Source organism: Kryptolebias marmoratus, unplaced genomic scaffold, assembly GCF_001649575.2.
Source record: "Kryptolebias marmoratus isolate JLee-2015 unplaced genomic scaffold, ASM164957v2 Scaffold66, whole genome shotgun sequence".
NCBI lineage: Eukaryota > Metazoa > Chordata > Actinopteri > Cyprinodontiformes > Rivulidae > Kryptolebias > Kryptolebias marmoratus.
In genome coordinates, this window is record NW_023665800.1 from 19,972 (window position 1) to 34,823 (window position 14,852).

Sequence of the window (14,852 nt, forward strand, 5' to 3'; positions counted from 1 at the left end):
GTGTGTGTGTGTGTGTGTGTGTGTGTGAACGTGTGTGTGTGTAAACGTGTGTGTGTGTGAACGTGTGTGTGTGTGAACGTGTGTGTGTGTGTGTGTGAGCTCTCTGCAGCTCTTCAGCTCCGTTTTCAGTTTGATCCACTTCCTGTCGTCGGTCTGGTTCCCGTTCTTTAATCTGGGATTATTTTTACAAACAAGATGGCCGCAGAAAAACAAAAAGGAATTCAAGGTGCGGCCCAGGTCAGCACCCCCAGGTGACCCGGGTCAGCACCGCCACGTCTGTTTAAACGTGAGGGCTGGAAGGGGCAACATGGCCGACATCCATGAGCAGCGCCAAGGAACATCATGATATCTGTTATCTGACAGTGGGCGGGGCTAAGGTGAGGTCTCGAGGTTAGCATGTAGGTGCAGATCAGATGTCTGTCAGGTGAAGTGAGGCCACGCCCAAAGGCTGACACCAACATGGTGGACTTCCTGTGTGGGTCAAAGGTCGGAGCTCTGGGCTGTCCTCAGGTATTTGCAGACGAGGAGCACGTCCTCGTCCCGGACTGAAGCCTCGTCTTTGTCTTCCAGGTCTGACGGACTGGGAGGACGATGAGATTCTGGCGTCGGTTCTTGCCGTCTCCCAGCAGGAGTACCTGGACAGCATCAAACACCAGACCGCCGCCGCCGCCATGCATCGAGAGAGGGAGCCATCGCCCGACAGCAGCTGATACCCGAGAAACGCCACACGCTGACCCGTCTCCCCCGCCTCACCTCCGACCCACAGACATGGGAAATAAAACATCCAACAAAGACGCTCTCTTTTTTATCATCAGCTTCCTCCTCCCTCCTTCCTGCTTCACTTCCTGTTACCTCACACGCCAAGCTGGGTCTTACTGCTGATCCGGGATCAGTTGTTGTTATTTAAAGTCGGCAGCTTCCAGCAGTTTGAACTTTAACCTTTTCACAATCAGCCTGTTAGCTCGGTGGCTAACAGAGCCATTGGTTTCAATGAAGAATGCTAACGCTAAGCTGAACAAGACGTCCTGCTCAGCTGAGAACCCGAAGGCCCGTCTCATGTTCTGGTTCTGGATCGTGAGCTCGCAGTCAGACCCGAACCCGAAGGCCCGTCTCATGTTCTGGTTCTGGTTTGTGATCAGGATATTAGCTTGGTGGCTAAAGGAGCCATTGTTTTTATTGAAGAATGCTAACGCTAAGCTGAACAAGACGTCCTGCTCAGCTGAGAACCCGAAGGCCCGTCTCATGTTCTGGTTCTGGTTTGTGATCAGGATATTAGCTTGGTGGCTAAAGGAGCCATTGTTTTTATTGAAGAATGCTAACGCTAACGTGAAGCAGACGTCCTGTTCGGGCTTCGAGTTTGCTGTCAGAACCGAACCTGAAGGCCCGTCTCTGGTTCTGGTTCTGGTTCTGGTTCTGCTCAGTGATCAGGCCGTCAAATGAAAGTCTTATCATGTTTGTTAGCTGCTGTTAGCTTAGCTGCTAACATCTGAATCACTTCCCACCTCTGGCAGCCATGTTGGCGTCGACACATCATCATCATCATCATCATCGCCTTCAGCCGACGGCCTGTAACTCCGCCTCCTCCTCCTCCTCCATGACCTTCATCATCAGACTTATTTAGCTGCATGTTTTATTGACCACAGCCGATCTCATCATAGAGAAGAAGCAACAAATTAAAAAAACGGAGAAAAAAATAGAAAATTGTCCTACTTATCCTCTTAATGATTGATAATTGTTATTATTAATAATATAAGTTTGTTTTATTTTATTTTATTTTATTTTATTTTCTCGTTTGGGATGAAAAAGAATTTTTTTTCTTGGAATAAAAAGAAGATAATGTTTCTGAAAGATGTCTGAATGTTTCATTACGGCGGCGTTTCGACCTTTTCTGCAGCTGTTCTCCGTTTTCAGAAGCTTCATCCGTCCAGTTTCCTCTTCTTGGTTCTGAAACGCTGAAAGAGGAAAGTTGATCTGATGAAACCAGATTTAGAAGAAGCAGAGATGTTTCGCTCGGGCTGCAGGTTTATGAACTTTCTGCTTTAATCTGAGATGTTTGGAGTCGTGTTAACCTTTAAATCCACAATAATCTCAGTATTTCAAATGTTGAAACAGTTCTGGATCTTTATATAATTAATAAAAACTGACCTAACCAAATAAACTTTACTACAGATTTAGTTATAATTATCTGTTTTATTGATCTGCCGTTTGTCTCCAGGAGACTTTAAGGATTTAATCTGTCGTTTATTTCATCAATCAAATGATTTCCATTTTATTTTCTTTAAAACATTTTTAAAAAAAGGAACGACAGTAAAAACACCTCTCAGTCAGTTTATAATAATCTCTCCAAACACTTTTAACATCTTTATTCTCAGAAACAGGAAGTCGTGCTGCGTTCAGGGTCCCCTGAAGACAGACCGGAAGTTCTCTGAGGGCTCGGCCAGCCTGAAGGTTTGTTTCTGCACCTCACTAATGAGATTAAATAATCTAAGAAAAATAAATGATGTTCACAAAATGTTTTACAAGTTTGTTTTGTTTTAAACTGCAAATAAAACAATAAAAACAAACAGAATAAAACAGCAAAAGAACTTTAAAAATGTAATACATTTATTAAATATATACAAATTTAAAATATATTTGTAAAAATGCGGCAGTTTATCAAATATGTGAATTTAAAAACATTCTGTTCTGTTTGTTTTTGTAAAATATAAAACTACCAACAGATGTTTAATTGTTAGTAAAACAAACTTTTATAAATGTTTATTTAAGGTTTTATTTATTTATTTAGGCGCTGGGAATTCCGGCTCTCTGGCTGCCCCTGAACGCAGCATCGGTTTTAGCGGCGACATCAAACTGTAACAGGAAGCTGACTGCGCGTGCGCGGCACGGACAACGGCGGTGTGTGTTGGCGCGCGCGAGCGTTTGAGCGGAAAGCGAGCCGCTGTTTCCCGTCAGCGCGCGCCGTCCCGCCTCCCCGCCTCCAAATTCTACGAATTCCTCACCAAAACTTTAATCTGATTGGCTGCGCGGTTCAAAACATTGGGCGCACGCGTCCGCTCTGATTGGACGAGGAACTCGGAGGTGGGCGTGGCTCCGGCAGGAGTATAAATGCGGATCAACACACAGAGAAGGAGCAAGAAGGCGGTCAAACCCGGACCCGGAGAGGTTCCGACAGCAGGTACCAGCTGGGCTCGGTTCGAAGGGAGTTTCAGGACCGTTTCTGGGGCAACTTCCTGTTTCAAACAGCGGGAAACAGAAGCCGCAGCTTGGAGTTTTTCAGAGGCGATGGATTTAATCTGACCTGAAGGGACAGAAATGTTGGAGAAAAGAACCGTGGAGCTTCAGGTGGAGGAGGACGGCGGGAAAAACGGTAAGAGACCCAAAAAGTTTCTGTTCCTTCAAAGAATCAGTCAGGCTGCCGGAGTCCAACCAGACTCCATGAGAAAAACGTCTAATTTAAGACCTGACAGTCCCTTCAAAATAAAATTCCGGTTCGGTCCCATGTGTTGGACAGGAAATGAGCTGTTTTTAAGTTTATTGACTTTCACAACAAACACAGATGAAGGTGATTAAAGTTCTGCTGGGTTCTGCTCTCAGGGAAGGAACCGTTCTGCAGTCAGTACCGCTGCGGTCCTCTGCTCGGCAGCGGCGGGTTCGGTTCGGTGTTTTCGGGCCAGAGGCTGTCCGATGGACTCCAGGTGAGTCCCGCACCTCCTCCTCCTCCTCCTCCTCCTCCTCCTCAGCTCCGGGCTCACGGCTCTCCTTTTTGTCCCTCCAGGTTGCCATCAAGCAGATCAGCAGCGACAGAGTCCAGCAGTGGACCCGACTGGTGAGTTTCGGGTCCAGGTTCGGGTTTTCGGGCGGGTGAGCTGCGCCCCCTGCTGGACGGCAGCGGGACTGCAGCTGCGTGGGAGGGGCGGGTGACGTCACGGGTTTCCCCCGGTGACGAACTGATTCTTTGAGCGGAAACCCCGAACAGTGACTCACTTCTCACGGATTCTCCCCTCAGCCCAGCGAGCTCAGACCCGTTCCCATGGAGATCGCTCTGCTGCAGCGGCTGTCAGAGGTCGGAGGTCACGGCGGCGTCATTCGAATGCTGGATTGGTTCGAGGTGGAGGGGCGGGGCTTCCTGCTGGTGATGGAGCGCCCGCCGCAGTGCCAGGACCTGTTTGACTTCATCACGGAGCGAGGAGCGCTCCCTGAACGCCTCGCGCTCAGGTGCGTCCTCTGTCCGCCGCCGCCGCCTAGGGCCATGTTTGATCCCTGGTAACAGCCTGTCTTTGCTCCGCCCCTTCCTGCAGGTTCTTCCGGCAGATCGTGGAGGCGTTGCAGTTCGTCCACGCGCACGGCGTCGTGCACAGAGACATCAAAGACGAGAACATCGTGGTGGACACGAGGACGTTGGAGGTGAAGATCATCGACTTTGGGTCGGGAGCGCCGCTCAAAGAGACGGCGTACGACGAGTTTGAAGGTCTGCTGGTCCCCTGTGATGATGATGATGATGATGATGATGATGATGATGATGACGGCGAAGGGGGCGTGGTTGTGTAACCGTCCCGCCCCACTCTGCAGGTACGCGGGTCTACAGTCCTCCGGAGTGGATCCAGGCCCGGTCCTACGGCGCTGTCCCGCTCAGCGTCTGGTCCCTCGGCGTCCTGCTCTTCAACATGGTCTGCGGCGACATTCCGTTCGAGCGCGACCAGGAGATTGTCATGGCCACGCCCATCTTCACCAGGCATGTCTCGAAAGGTGAGCAGAGGCTCCACCCCCACTCGCAGCTGATTGGTTAAAGTCTGTGATGTTGTTGACCTCGTGTCTCCGCCCCCTCCACAGAATGCCAGGCTCTGATTCGCTGGTGTCTGTCGTACCGGCCGGAGGACCGCCCCTCCCTGGAGGACATCCTGTCTCACCCCTGGATGGAGGGAGGCGAGGAAGAGGAAGAGGAGGAGGAGCACGTCTCGCTGCCGAGCGCGTCGTTGTGAGGCTCTGAACCGGATCAGAACCAGAATTAAAGCCTGCTGCCTGACCCACTGCTTATTTATTGACTATTTATTAGTTTCTGATTGGATCCAGCGGCAGCAGAGACTCCGCCTCCTCCTGGTTCTGGGGATGAAGGTTGAACTTTGACCCCTCGCTGATCAGAAACTGATCAGCTGCTGGATTTTGGTTCTGTGGAACTTAGAAAACACTGAAGACGTTTGGCGTTCTGTGTCCTCCAGAGACGTCCCCGTCCCTCGTCCCCCTGAGACGTCCCTCGTCCCCCTGAGACGCTCTTCCTGTCGTGTCAGGAAGTGGAGCAGATCTGTTCTGTCTGTAAATACCGGCGTGGATCTGTGAAGCAGATTATTGATCTGTTTTACGCTGAAAGTGGCGCCTCGGTCACTTGGTTCTGTTTATTTATATTAAATAGAAAATTCTGGATCAGAAGAAAAAAAAGATCCAAAGTTTGAATAAAGAGTTTCAGTCTTCAGGAGGTCTCACTCTGACTGGTTTTTCTTTCCTCTTATTAACTCCTGAACTGGATCAAGATCCATCTGATCTAATCCGGGTTAAATCAACCAGACGGGATTAGTTAATCTGACACGAACAGATTCTGACTTTATGAAAAATAAAAATCAGGACAATGTTTCCTGATAAAATCAGGAGAGGATTTATTTATTGGATCCATCAGTTTGTAAAATAAACTGAACTCAGTTTCTGTTGAATCCTTAAATTTCTGGATTAAATCATCAGTTTGATGAAAGAATTGAAACAGGTGTCGCCCCCTGCAGGCCACCACAAAGAACTTCACATCAATTAGATTTGAAATTAATTAAATGTTAATTTATTAATATTTCACTTTATTAAACAAGATGTTTTAACTGAAGAAACTGACATAAATGTGTGTGTGTGTGAAACTGAAGAAAAGCAGTGATTTTTTATTTTTTTAATCAGTTTCTTATTGAGAAATGCATAAAATTAACCGATAATCTTAAAACAAATCACTGCTTTAAGAGTAAAAACCTTAGGGAAAAAAAACTGAAGCAACAAAAATCTTTATTTCAACACTTGAAGTTTTTCATAAAGTTAATATTTTGTTGTTTTAAAAAAATGTTTATTTTTGTACAGATTTTCCTCCTTAATAACTGTTTGTTTTTGTTCTGGTTGATCCAAATCAAAATGCACAAATACATTAAATTCTGTGTAAAATAGTTTTAAAGCCTAAAAGAAATTCAATTAAAATGTGGAAAAAAAATTAAAACTATTTTCGATGTTCTCCTGTTTTGAGTCATTTGTTTATATTATTTATTACTGTTTAGCATTTTTACAGAAATGTAGCTTTATTTCGTTATTTTATAAAAAAAAATTAGTTCGTATTTTTTAAAACACTGAAACTTTTGTTTAATCTGTAGTTCTGCTGGTTGACCAGCAGACGGCGCTGAAACGCCTGAACACGTGTCACGTGGTTCTTTCCAGCAGCCAATAGGAGCTGTGACAAAGAGAAAACACGGAAGTGTTTGTTTCTAAGTGACAGGAGGTCTCACTCTGACCGTTTATTCACGATTTTCAAAGAGTAAAAATAATTTTTAACTTTAAATAAAAAGAAAAAAATCCTGATTAAGTTGTTAATTAAACCAAAATGATCTTTATGATTATTCAGATCGATTCATTCATGCATATAAACTTTAAACATCTTAGTTATCTTAAAAACTGCCTCTCCCCCAGCCTTTAACAGTAAAGTATAATTAAATATAATCTAAAACGACAAAAAGAAAATAAAATTCATCATTCAGATTTAATTATTTTACTTTGTGAATTAAACATTTTGGGAACATTAACTGTCAAAAGATTAATGAAACAAATGTTGGTAAATTAGAATTGAATTCATGTTAATTTAATTTATTGTTCTAAACTTTGGTTATTGTCTCATTCTTACGTCTCTTGATGTCTTTGTGTTTGTGTTTATTTTATTTCGTTCTTAAATTCCGACAGAGTGAGCCGTCCTGTTTATAAACCCATCTTCGTGTTCGTAGTTTTCCTAACTTCCGGGACACCTCAGCGCCTCCACGCAGCGGATCTCGTCCTGATGGTCCCGGCGGCTCCTTTGGGTTCTTCCTCCTCGGTCCACCGCGCAGATCCGCAGGTTCTCCTCCCGCTCCTCCCGCCCCCAGCAGGACACCGGGTCCGGGTTCGGAGCTCCGCCTGGATCGGAACCGCGAGCTGGGCTTAGCTCGTTCGGCGCTCGGGCGGCGGGGTGAAGAAGGTTCGGTCCGGACGGAGGCAACGAGCCCAGCATGGCCGCGGGGAACCTCAACAAGACGGGGGAGGAGAAGACCCCGAACCGGACTCAGAATGAAGGTGGGCCGAATCCGAACCGGAAACTGGAACCGGTTTCCTTCAGGTTAATTAGGAATCCTAACAGCTAGCTTAACGGCTGCTTGTTGACACGACAGGGCTAACTAGTAGCTGAACTAACCCATCTGAAACGAGGTTAGTTATCGTTAAAAGTTCAGCCGAAAAGTTAATTAGTAACTTTACTAACTGCTGTCGAGAAGAAATAAAAATCTTTAAACATTTCCTGAACTTCAGAAGCTCCGGAAACAGAATTCAAACTTTTAGAAACGAAGTTCTGCGGGCGAACTGAGCCGGAGCGACCGGAGAGGGATAACTCGGGTTAACTAGTCCTGCTGCTGCTAACCGACCCACCGCTGCTAGTTATCGTGCTGGGTGACCGCAGCGTCGGCTTTAAGGTGGAATGACACCTGGTTTAAGGTGGAATGGTCAGGTATGATAGTGAGCGGCAGCAACTGCTGACGTGGAGCTTTGCTTCAGGTGTGCTGGAGGTGGTGACACACACACACACACACACCCTCACACACACACACACCCTCACACACACTCACACACCATGAGGCTGGGGGACACAGGCAGGGCCGGGTGGATCAGATCTGGGCCCTGGGCTCAGGGCTCAGGGGGGCCCCAGGGTCGGGGGTGGGGGGCTTTCTGCTCCATGTTCAGAGTGGAGAACTCAGACTACACAACCACACTAAGCTACACAACCACACTAAGCTACACAACCACACTAAGCTACACAACCACACTAAGCTACACAACCAGCCGGCTGTGTGACGGGAAGCCTGAAGGTCAAACAGATAACTCCTGAGAACAAACATCAGAACGTTCCTGATCCCTGAAGGCTGCAGATAACAGAACATCTCCCACTAACTGATCAGATGTTCTTCAGAGGAACCATCAGAGAAGGACGACTCTCAGCTCAGCTCTCTGTGGCGGCCATCTTGAATCGGTCCAGGGTTCTCAGAGTTGTGTAATCGGGTCTGGGGTGGGATCGGTGGTCCTGGTTCTGACGCAGGGTTTGTTTCCTGCAGCCAACAGGAAGCTGAAGTACATCAGTCTGGCGGTGCTGGTGGTCCAGAACGCGTCGCTCATCCTCAGCATCCGCTACGTGCGCACGCTGCCCGGGGACCGCTTCTTCGCCACGTCGGCCGTGGTGATGGCCGAGGTTCTGAAGGTTCTGACGTGTCTGCTCATCATCCTGCTGCAGAAAAGACGTGAGTCTGTTGAAGCGTGCGCGGGCTCGCAGCAGCCGGCGGCCCGTTGTCCTGACTCTGTGTGTGTCCTCAGTCAGCGTGACGGAGACGGCCCACTTCCTGTTGGACTCGGTGCTGTTTCAGTACAAGGACACCCTGAAGCTCGCCGTCCCGTCCCTCATCTACACGCTGCAGAACAACCTGCAGTACGTCGCCATCTCCAACCTGCCCGCCGCCACCTTCCAGGTCCGCCGCCGCCGCCGGCAGCTGTCTGTGTGTCTGTCTGTCCGTCCCCCTGTCCCCCTGTCCGTCTGTCTGTCCGTCCCCCTGTCTGTCCGTCCCCCTGTCCCCCTGTCCGTCCCCCTGTTCGTCTGTCCACCTGTCCCCCTGTCTGTCCGTCCCCCTGTCCACCTGTCCACCTGTCCCCCTGTCCGTCTTCACTGCAGTTTGGATCTCTGATTTTCAATCAATAATAAACAATCTAACTAACTTCCAGCTTCTTGTCCTGAAATCAGTTTCTTTCAGCTCAAACAGGTTTAGTTTTTATTTCAAATGAAGAAACTTTAATTAAAAATAAAAAAACTTTTTAAAATCTGAAACTAAAAAAGATTTCAGTTAACTTTGTTTCTGCTTTGATTTTCTTTATTAATATCAGACTAAAAACAAACTTTAGTTGATATATAATATTTCCAGATGTTTTTGAGCTTCCGGTGGCGTGCAGTAACAGACTGCTCCCCCTTCAGGTGACCTACCAGCTGAAGATCTTGACCACGGCTCTGTTCAGCGTCCTGATGCTCAGGAAGTCTCTGTCCCGGGTCCAGTGGGTCTCTCTGCTGCTGCTGTTCGCCGGCGTGGCCATCGTCCAGGTAAGCCCCGCCCCCTGCTGGAGACAGGAGGGTGTCCCAGACTCTGTCTCCATGGTAACAGGCCTGCAGGTTCCACAGGTAGAGGCAGTTCCTGTTCCTGCTTCTCTGGAGCTGAGAGTTTGAAGCTTCGAGGATCACTGTTAGGGATCACTCTCAGCTACCCGTTGGCTGTGGCGGCCATCTTGACTTAAGTTAAAGAGCTTATTTCCTGAAAGTTGGTTGGTCCAGGAGATATTTTGCTAACAGACCTCCTCCCTGCAGGTGCAGCAGGAAGGAAACAAGGAGGCTTCGGTGGCGGACGCCTCCCACCAGAACTACACGGCGGGCCTGGTTGCCGTGGTGATCAGCTGCCTGTCGTCGGGCTTCGCCGGCGTTTACTTCGAGAAGATTCTGAAGGGGAGCGCGGCGTCCGTGTGGGTGAGGAACGTGCAGCTGGGGATCTTCGGCACGGCGCTCGGCCTGCTGGGACTGTGGTGGAACGACGGCGGCGCCGTGGCCGAGCGCGGCTTCCTGTTCGGCTACACGGGCATGGTGTGGTGCGTCATCTTCAACCAGGCGTTCGGCGGGCTGCTGGTGGCCGTGGTGGTGAAGTACGCCGACAACATCCTGAAGGGCTTCGCCACCTCCTTCTCCATCGTGGTCTCCACGGTGATGTCCGTCTACCTGTTCGGCTTCACCGTGGACCTGCTCTTCACCGCGGGGGCGGGGCTCGTCATCGGCGCCGTCTACATGTACAGTCTCCCCAAGGCGCCCGGCGCCACCGTGACCCCGAGCCCCGCCTCCTCTTCGGCGTCTTTGGAGCCGCCAAGGACGGCGGACGGAGGTGGAAAGATGGAGGCGTTTCTTCCAAAGTCAGTTCTGGTGAAGTGATTCTGTTTCTGCTCACTTCCTGTCTGCTCCAACTAACCAATCACTGAGCTCCGCCTGTGGCTCCTCCTCCTGCTCCCTCCTGAACACTAACCTCTGCTCCTCCTCTCCTCCTCAGAGCGGCTCCTCCTGCAGCCGTGGGTGCAGACTAACTCCTGGGATGAAGGAGCTGCAGCGCCTCCTGCGTTTCTTTCTGCCTTAAAACCTTTCACTAACTGAATGAAGGGAAGCGCCTCGCTTTCTGCTGCGTGCCTTTCCTCTCATCTGTACAGAAGCCATACGGTGGTGGGGTCGGGTCGGGGCTGGGTGGGTCGGGGTGGGGCGGGGACGTGCTCATTGATTGGAGCACCTTCTGATGAATGATTAGACGTTAAAGTTTGTCATCGAGGCGTCCGGCAGGCGTCTCGTTTAAGGAGGCGTCCTGCGGGCGCCCCTGTGAAGTAGGGGTGCCCCCTGCAGGAGGTGCCCCTGTGAAGTAAGGGTACCCCCTGCAGGAGGCACCCCCTCCAGAAGTAGGGGTGCCCTCTGCAGGAGGCGCCCCCTCCTGAAGGGTTTTCTCTGATGAACTCGTCTATTTGCTGCTTTTCTTTCACTTTGGGGGAAAGTTTAATTTAGTTTTTGTTTTTTTTGCCTCCAGTGGTTTAGAGGAGGAATAACTGTTAAATCCTGACAGATCCTTGTGTGTCTGATTAATACGACCAGAACCAGAACCAGAGGTCCTGAGTGGACTCAGGAGGTGTTGAATCTGCTTCTAGTTTGATTCCAGAATCACAGCAGAGTCATGAAATGTTTCGAACCTCCACGTTCTTCCAGATTCAAGTTTTCCTGCTGACCTTTTGACCTCCTGCAGGTGAGGCTCTGAAGCTGCTGATCTCAGATCAGTTTGTGAACTCTGCACGCCTTGTCCTGAAACTCACTTCCTCTGGATTTTCTGATGTGATTAAAAAGAAAAGCTTCAGTTGGTCATGTGACTTCTGCTCGGTTCTTTAAAAAGCTCAAACTTTAATCAGCTGTTCGTTTGTAAAGAATCTGAAACTTGAAACAGAAATAAGCTGCGTTGTGTTAACGAGCCCTGACCCTGTCTGCAGGCGACCTTTGACCCCTGAGATCCAGCTCAGAGTTTCTGTTCTGGGTCCGATTTTTATCTGAAATTCAGATTAAAATTCATCAACCTGGAAAAGTTTCAGAGTTTCAATCTGTAGGAACGAACCTTCCAGATGTTCTTTATTTGATTTGATCATAAATCAGTAGTTCCTCCGTTACACCACCTGCTGCCTTCTGATTGGACGGTTTGATTGGGCAACAGCCAATCAGCTTCAGGAGGTGAAACAGAGTCAGAAACTCTTAAAGGTTTATTTAAAACATAAAATTAAAACATCTTTAAACTCTGGAATCCCTGATCTCAGGTCAGATTAATCCCTGATCTCGGGTCAGATTAATCCCTGATCTCTGGTCAGATTAATCCCTGATCTCTGGTCAGATTAATCCCTGATTTTAGGTCAGATTAATCCCTGATTTCGGGTCAGATTAATCCCTGATCTCTGGTCAGATTAATCCCTGATTTTAGGTCAGATTAATCCCTGATCTCGGGTCAGATTAATTCCTGATCTCAGGTCAGATTAATCCCTGATTTTAGGTCAGATTAATCCCTGATCTCTGGTCAGATTAATCCCTGATTTTAGGTCAGATTAATCCCTGATCTTGGGTCAGATTAATCCCTGATTTTAGGTCAGATTAATCCCTGATCTCGGGTCAGATTAATCCCTGATCTCTGGTCAGATTAATCCCTGATTTTAGGTCAGATTAATCCCTGATTTCGGGTCAGATTAATCCCTGATCTCTGGTCAGATTAATCCCTGATTTTAGGTCAGATTAATCCCTGATCTCGGGTCAGATTAATTCCTGATCTCAGGTCAGATTAATCCCTGATTTTAGGTCAGATTAATCCCTGATCTCTGGTCAGATTAATCCCTGATTTTAGGTCAGATTAATCCCTGATCTTGGGTCAGATTAATCCCTGATTTTAGGTCAGATTAATCCCTGATCTCGGGTCAGATTAATCCCTGATCTCTGGTCAGATTAATCCCTGATTTTAGGTCAGATTAATCCCTGATTTCGGGTCAGATTAATCCCTGATCTCTGGTCAGATTAATCCCTGATTTTAGGTCAGATTAATCCCTGATCTCGGGTCAGATTAATTCCTGATCTCAGGTCAGATTAATCCCTGATTTTAGGTCAGATTAATCCCTGATCTCTGGTCAGATTAATCCCTGATTTTAGGTCAGATTAATCCCTGATCTTGGGTCAGATTAATCCCTGATTTTAGGTCAGATTAATCCCTGATCTCGGGTCAGATTAATCCCTGATCTCTGGTCAGATTAATCCCTGATTTTAGGTCAGATTAATCCCTGATTTCGGGTCAGATTAATCCCTGATCTCTGGTCAGATTAATCCCTGATTTTAGGTCAGATTAATCCCTGATCTCGGGTCAGATTAATTCCTGATCTCAGGTCAGATTAATCCCTGATTTTAGGTCAGATTAATCCCTGATCTCTGGTCAGATTAATCCCTGATTTTAGGTCAGATTAATCCCTGATCTTGGGTCAGATTAATCCCTGATTTTAGGTCAGATTAATCCCTGATCTCGGGTCAGATTAATCCCTGATCTCTGGTCAGATTAATCCCTGATTTTAGGTCAGATTAATCCCTGATTTCGGGTCAGATTAATCCCTGATCTCTGGTCAGATTAATCCCTGATTTTAGGTCAGATTAATCCCTGATCTCGGGTCAGATTAATTCCTGATCTCAGGTCAGATTAATCCCTGATTTTAGGTCAGATTAATCCCTGATTTCGGGTCAGATTAATCCCTGATCTCTGGTCAGATTAATCCCTGATTTTAGGTCAGATTAATCCTCACGGAGACGAATTTAAACCTGAAACTCTGAAATCTTTCTGCTCATGAGAACTCAAACTGAAGGTTTCCTGCAGTTTTCTGTGTCTGGAAATGTTGTTGTTGCTGTTGTTGTTGTGGGCGGGGCTTTGGGCGGCCTTACAGGAGGAGGAGGAGGCTCAGCAGGAAGCTTCAGGGTTTCAGTTGGAATCGTTCTGACAGATTCAGGTTTTCAGAGGGTCATGTTTGTTTTCTTTTTGTTTATCAGAAAAAAACTGAGTTTCTTTTATTTTTAAAGATTCTTTATTTTGTTTTTTTTACCATAAAGTTTATTTTATTTTATATCTGTTTTCCTGAACTGAACATAAGTTTAAAGTTTTTTATCTTCAACTTTTTTCATCAGATCAAAATAAAAATAAAAATAATAAAGATCAAAACTTTGTTGGGACGAAGTGTTTGTAAAAAAAATAATTGTTTGAAAACATTTAATTTAGTTTATTTATGGTTGATCAGGATTTCTGCACTTAAAGATTTAACTTTTAATTAAAATCTTTGTTCTTGTTTATATTTAGTTTTAGTCTCGACAAAAATCAACAAACTCAAAACTAAACGTTTAACACGTTTAACGTTTTTCAACCTTTAAACGTAAACAACCTGATCAGACAAACAGAAACATGTAAACAAGCTGAATAATGATTCTTTGAGACGTTCAAATAAAAAAATTTCTTGTTTCTGGTTTGCACTGACGGCCATGTTTGTTTATTTGTTTGTTTACCTGAGAAACAAATAATTATTTTCTAGTCAAGATATTTAAAAGTTGTCATGTTTTTTAAGTGAAATAAAAAGTCAAAGTTGATCAAACAGAGCTGAGGACCTGCAGCGCCCCCTGCTGGGTCGGCTGTTCGGGTCTGGGTCTGGGTCTGGGTCTGGTTCTGGGTGGCTTGTCAGGTTCTGTAAATACTTCTTTTTCTAGAAACTCCACCTGGACTGTTTTTAATTTATCATCGTTTTAAAGTTTTTTATGATTTAAAAAGTCTAAAAATGTGACTTAAACGTTTAAACTTTATTTCTGCTCAATAAAAAGTGACAAACAGAACAAAGTTTTCAGCTTCGTCTTTAAATACAAATAAACTTTAAATCAGATACGCGACAGGAAGCAAACGTTCCGTCAGTCCCCGGTCTTAGAACCAGAACTGAGACAGAACCGCGCCTGGTTCTGGTTTCGACCGAGGAGAAACAGACTCTTATTTTATTCAAGTTCTTCACATTAAGGAAACCTTGAGTTCCTCGTCAGGTCAGACGGGTCGTGACCTCCTGACCTCCTGACCTCCTGACCTGCTGACCTGCTGACTCGTCCCAGCAGTCAGAAGACGGAGACATGTCCACAGAGGACACCGTCTGGACGTCTGTCTGAAGGTTCTGCAGCTCTGAACCTGACTGATGAAGAACATTCTGTTAAAGAATGTCTTTAAAAGGGTTTTCTGATCATTTTACAGAAAAAACAAAATTAAATCATTTATTTCAAATCTAAACATTTAGTTTAAAATAAAATAAAGATCTTTAAACTTTGATCCTTTTGCTTCTTCTGTTTTTCTGTTCATTAAAGTCTGAACTGAGAGACGTCTTCAGGCTGTCTAACCTGTCCTCCTGCTCCTCCTCCTCCTGCTCCTCCTCCTGCTCCTCCTCCTCCTGCTCCTCCTCTT

General features: G+C 46.5%; 3 protein-coding genes across 9 annotated transcripts in view; all 3 read left to right on the forward strand.

Annotated features, from left to right (window-relative positions):
• otud5a (OTU deubiquitinase 5a) overlaps window positions 1-792 on the forward strand; it is a 17,786-nt gene extending 16,994 nt beyond the window's left edge. For both annotated transcript variants that reach the window (XM_017442027.3, XM_017442028.3), the window contains exon 9: window positions 571-792. In XM_017442027.3, coding sequence (XP_017297516.1) covers window positions 571-710 — 140 coding nt within the window. In that variant the 3' untranslated portion in view covers window positions 711-792. The remainder of the gene's footprint in view (window positions 1-570) is intronic.
• A 2,348-nt stretch (window positions 793-3,140) lies between these two features.
• LOC108251659 (serine/threonine-protein kinase pim-2) lies at window positions 3,141-5,455 on the forward strand. Its single transcript, XM_017442029.3, has 7 exons — window positions 3,141-3,367; window positions 3,595-3,695; window positions 3,776-3,826; window positions 4,007-4,215; window positions 4,299-4,468; window positions 4,570-4,746; window positions 4,831-5,455. The coding sequence occupies exons 1-7, from the start codon at window positions 3,313-3,315 to the stop codon at window positions 4,977-4,979; spliced, it is 912 nt and encodes a 303-aa protein (XP_017297518.1). The 5' UTR covers window positions 3,141-3,312; the 3' UTR covers window positions 4,980-5,455.
• A 1,560-nt stretch (window positions 5,456-7,015) lies between these two features.
• slc35a2 (solute carrier family 35 member 2) overlaps window positions 7,016-14,852 on the forward strand; it is a 10,068-nt gene continuing 2,231 nt past the window's right edge. The window contains exons 1-7 of one of the 6 annotated variants that reach the window (XR_005232884.1): window positions 7,016-7,335; window positions 8,364-8,546; window positions 8,620-8,771; window positions 9,269-9,391; window positions 9,653-10,242; window positions 10,377-12,952; window positions 13,160-13,896. Coding sequence is in view for 3 of the 6 variants with exons in the window: in XM_017442031.3 (XP_017297520.1) it covers window positions 7,272-7,335; window positions 8,364-8,546; window positions 8,620-8,771; window positions 9,269-9,391; window positions 9,653-10,242; window positions 10,377-10,410 (1,146 nt within the window). In the remaining 3 variants the exon portion in view is untranslated. Of the gene's footprint in view, window positions 7,336-8,363; window positions 8,547-8,619; window positions 8,772-9,268; window positions 9,392-9,652; window positions 10,243-10,376; window positions 13,897-14,755; window positions 14,781-14,852 lie in introns of those variants that run through there. The other 5 variants (XR_005232885.1, XR_005232883.1, XM_037974463.1 and 2 more) reach the window with 5 other exon arrangements.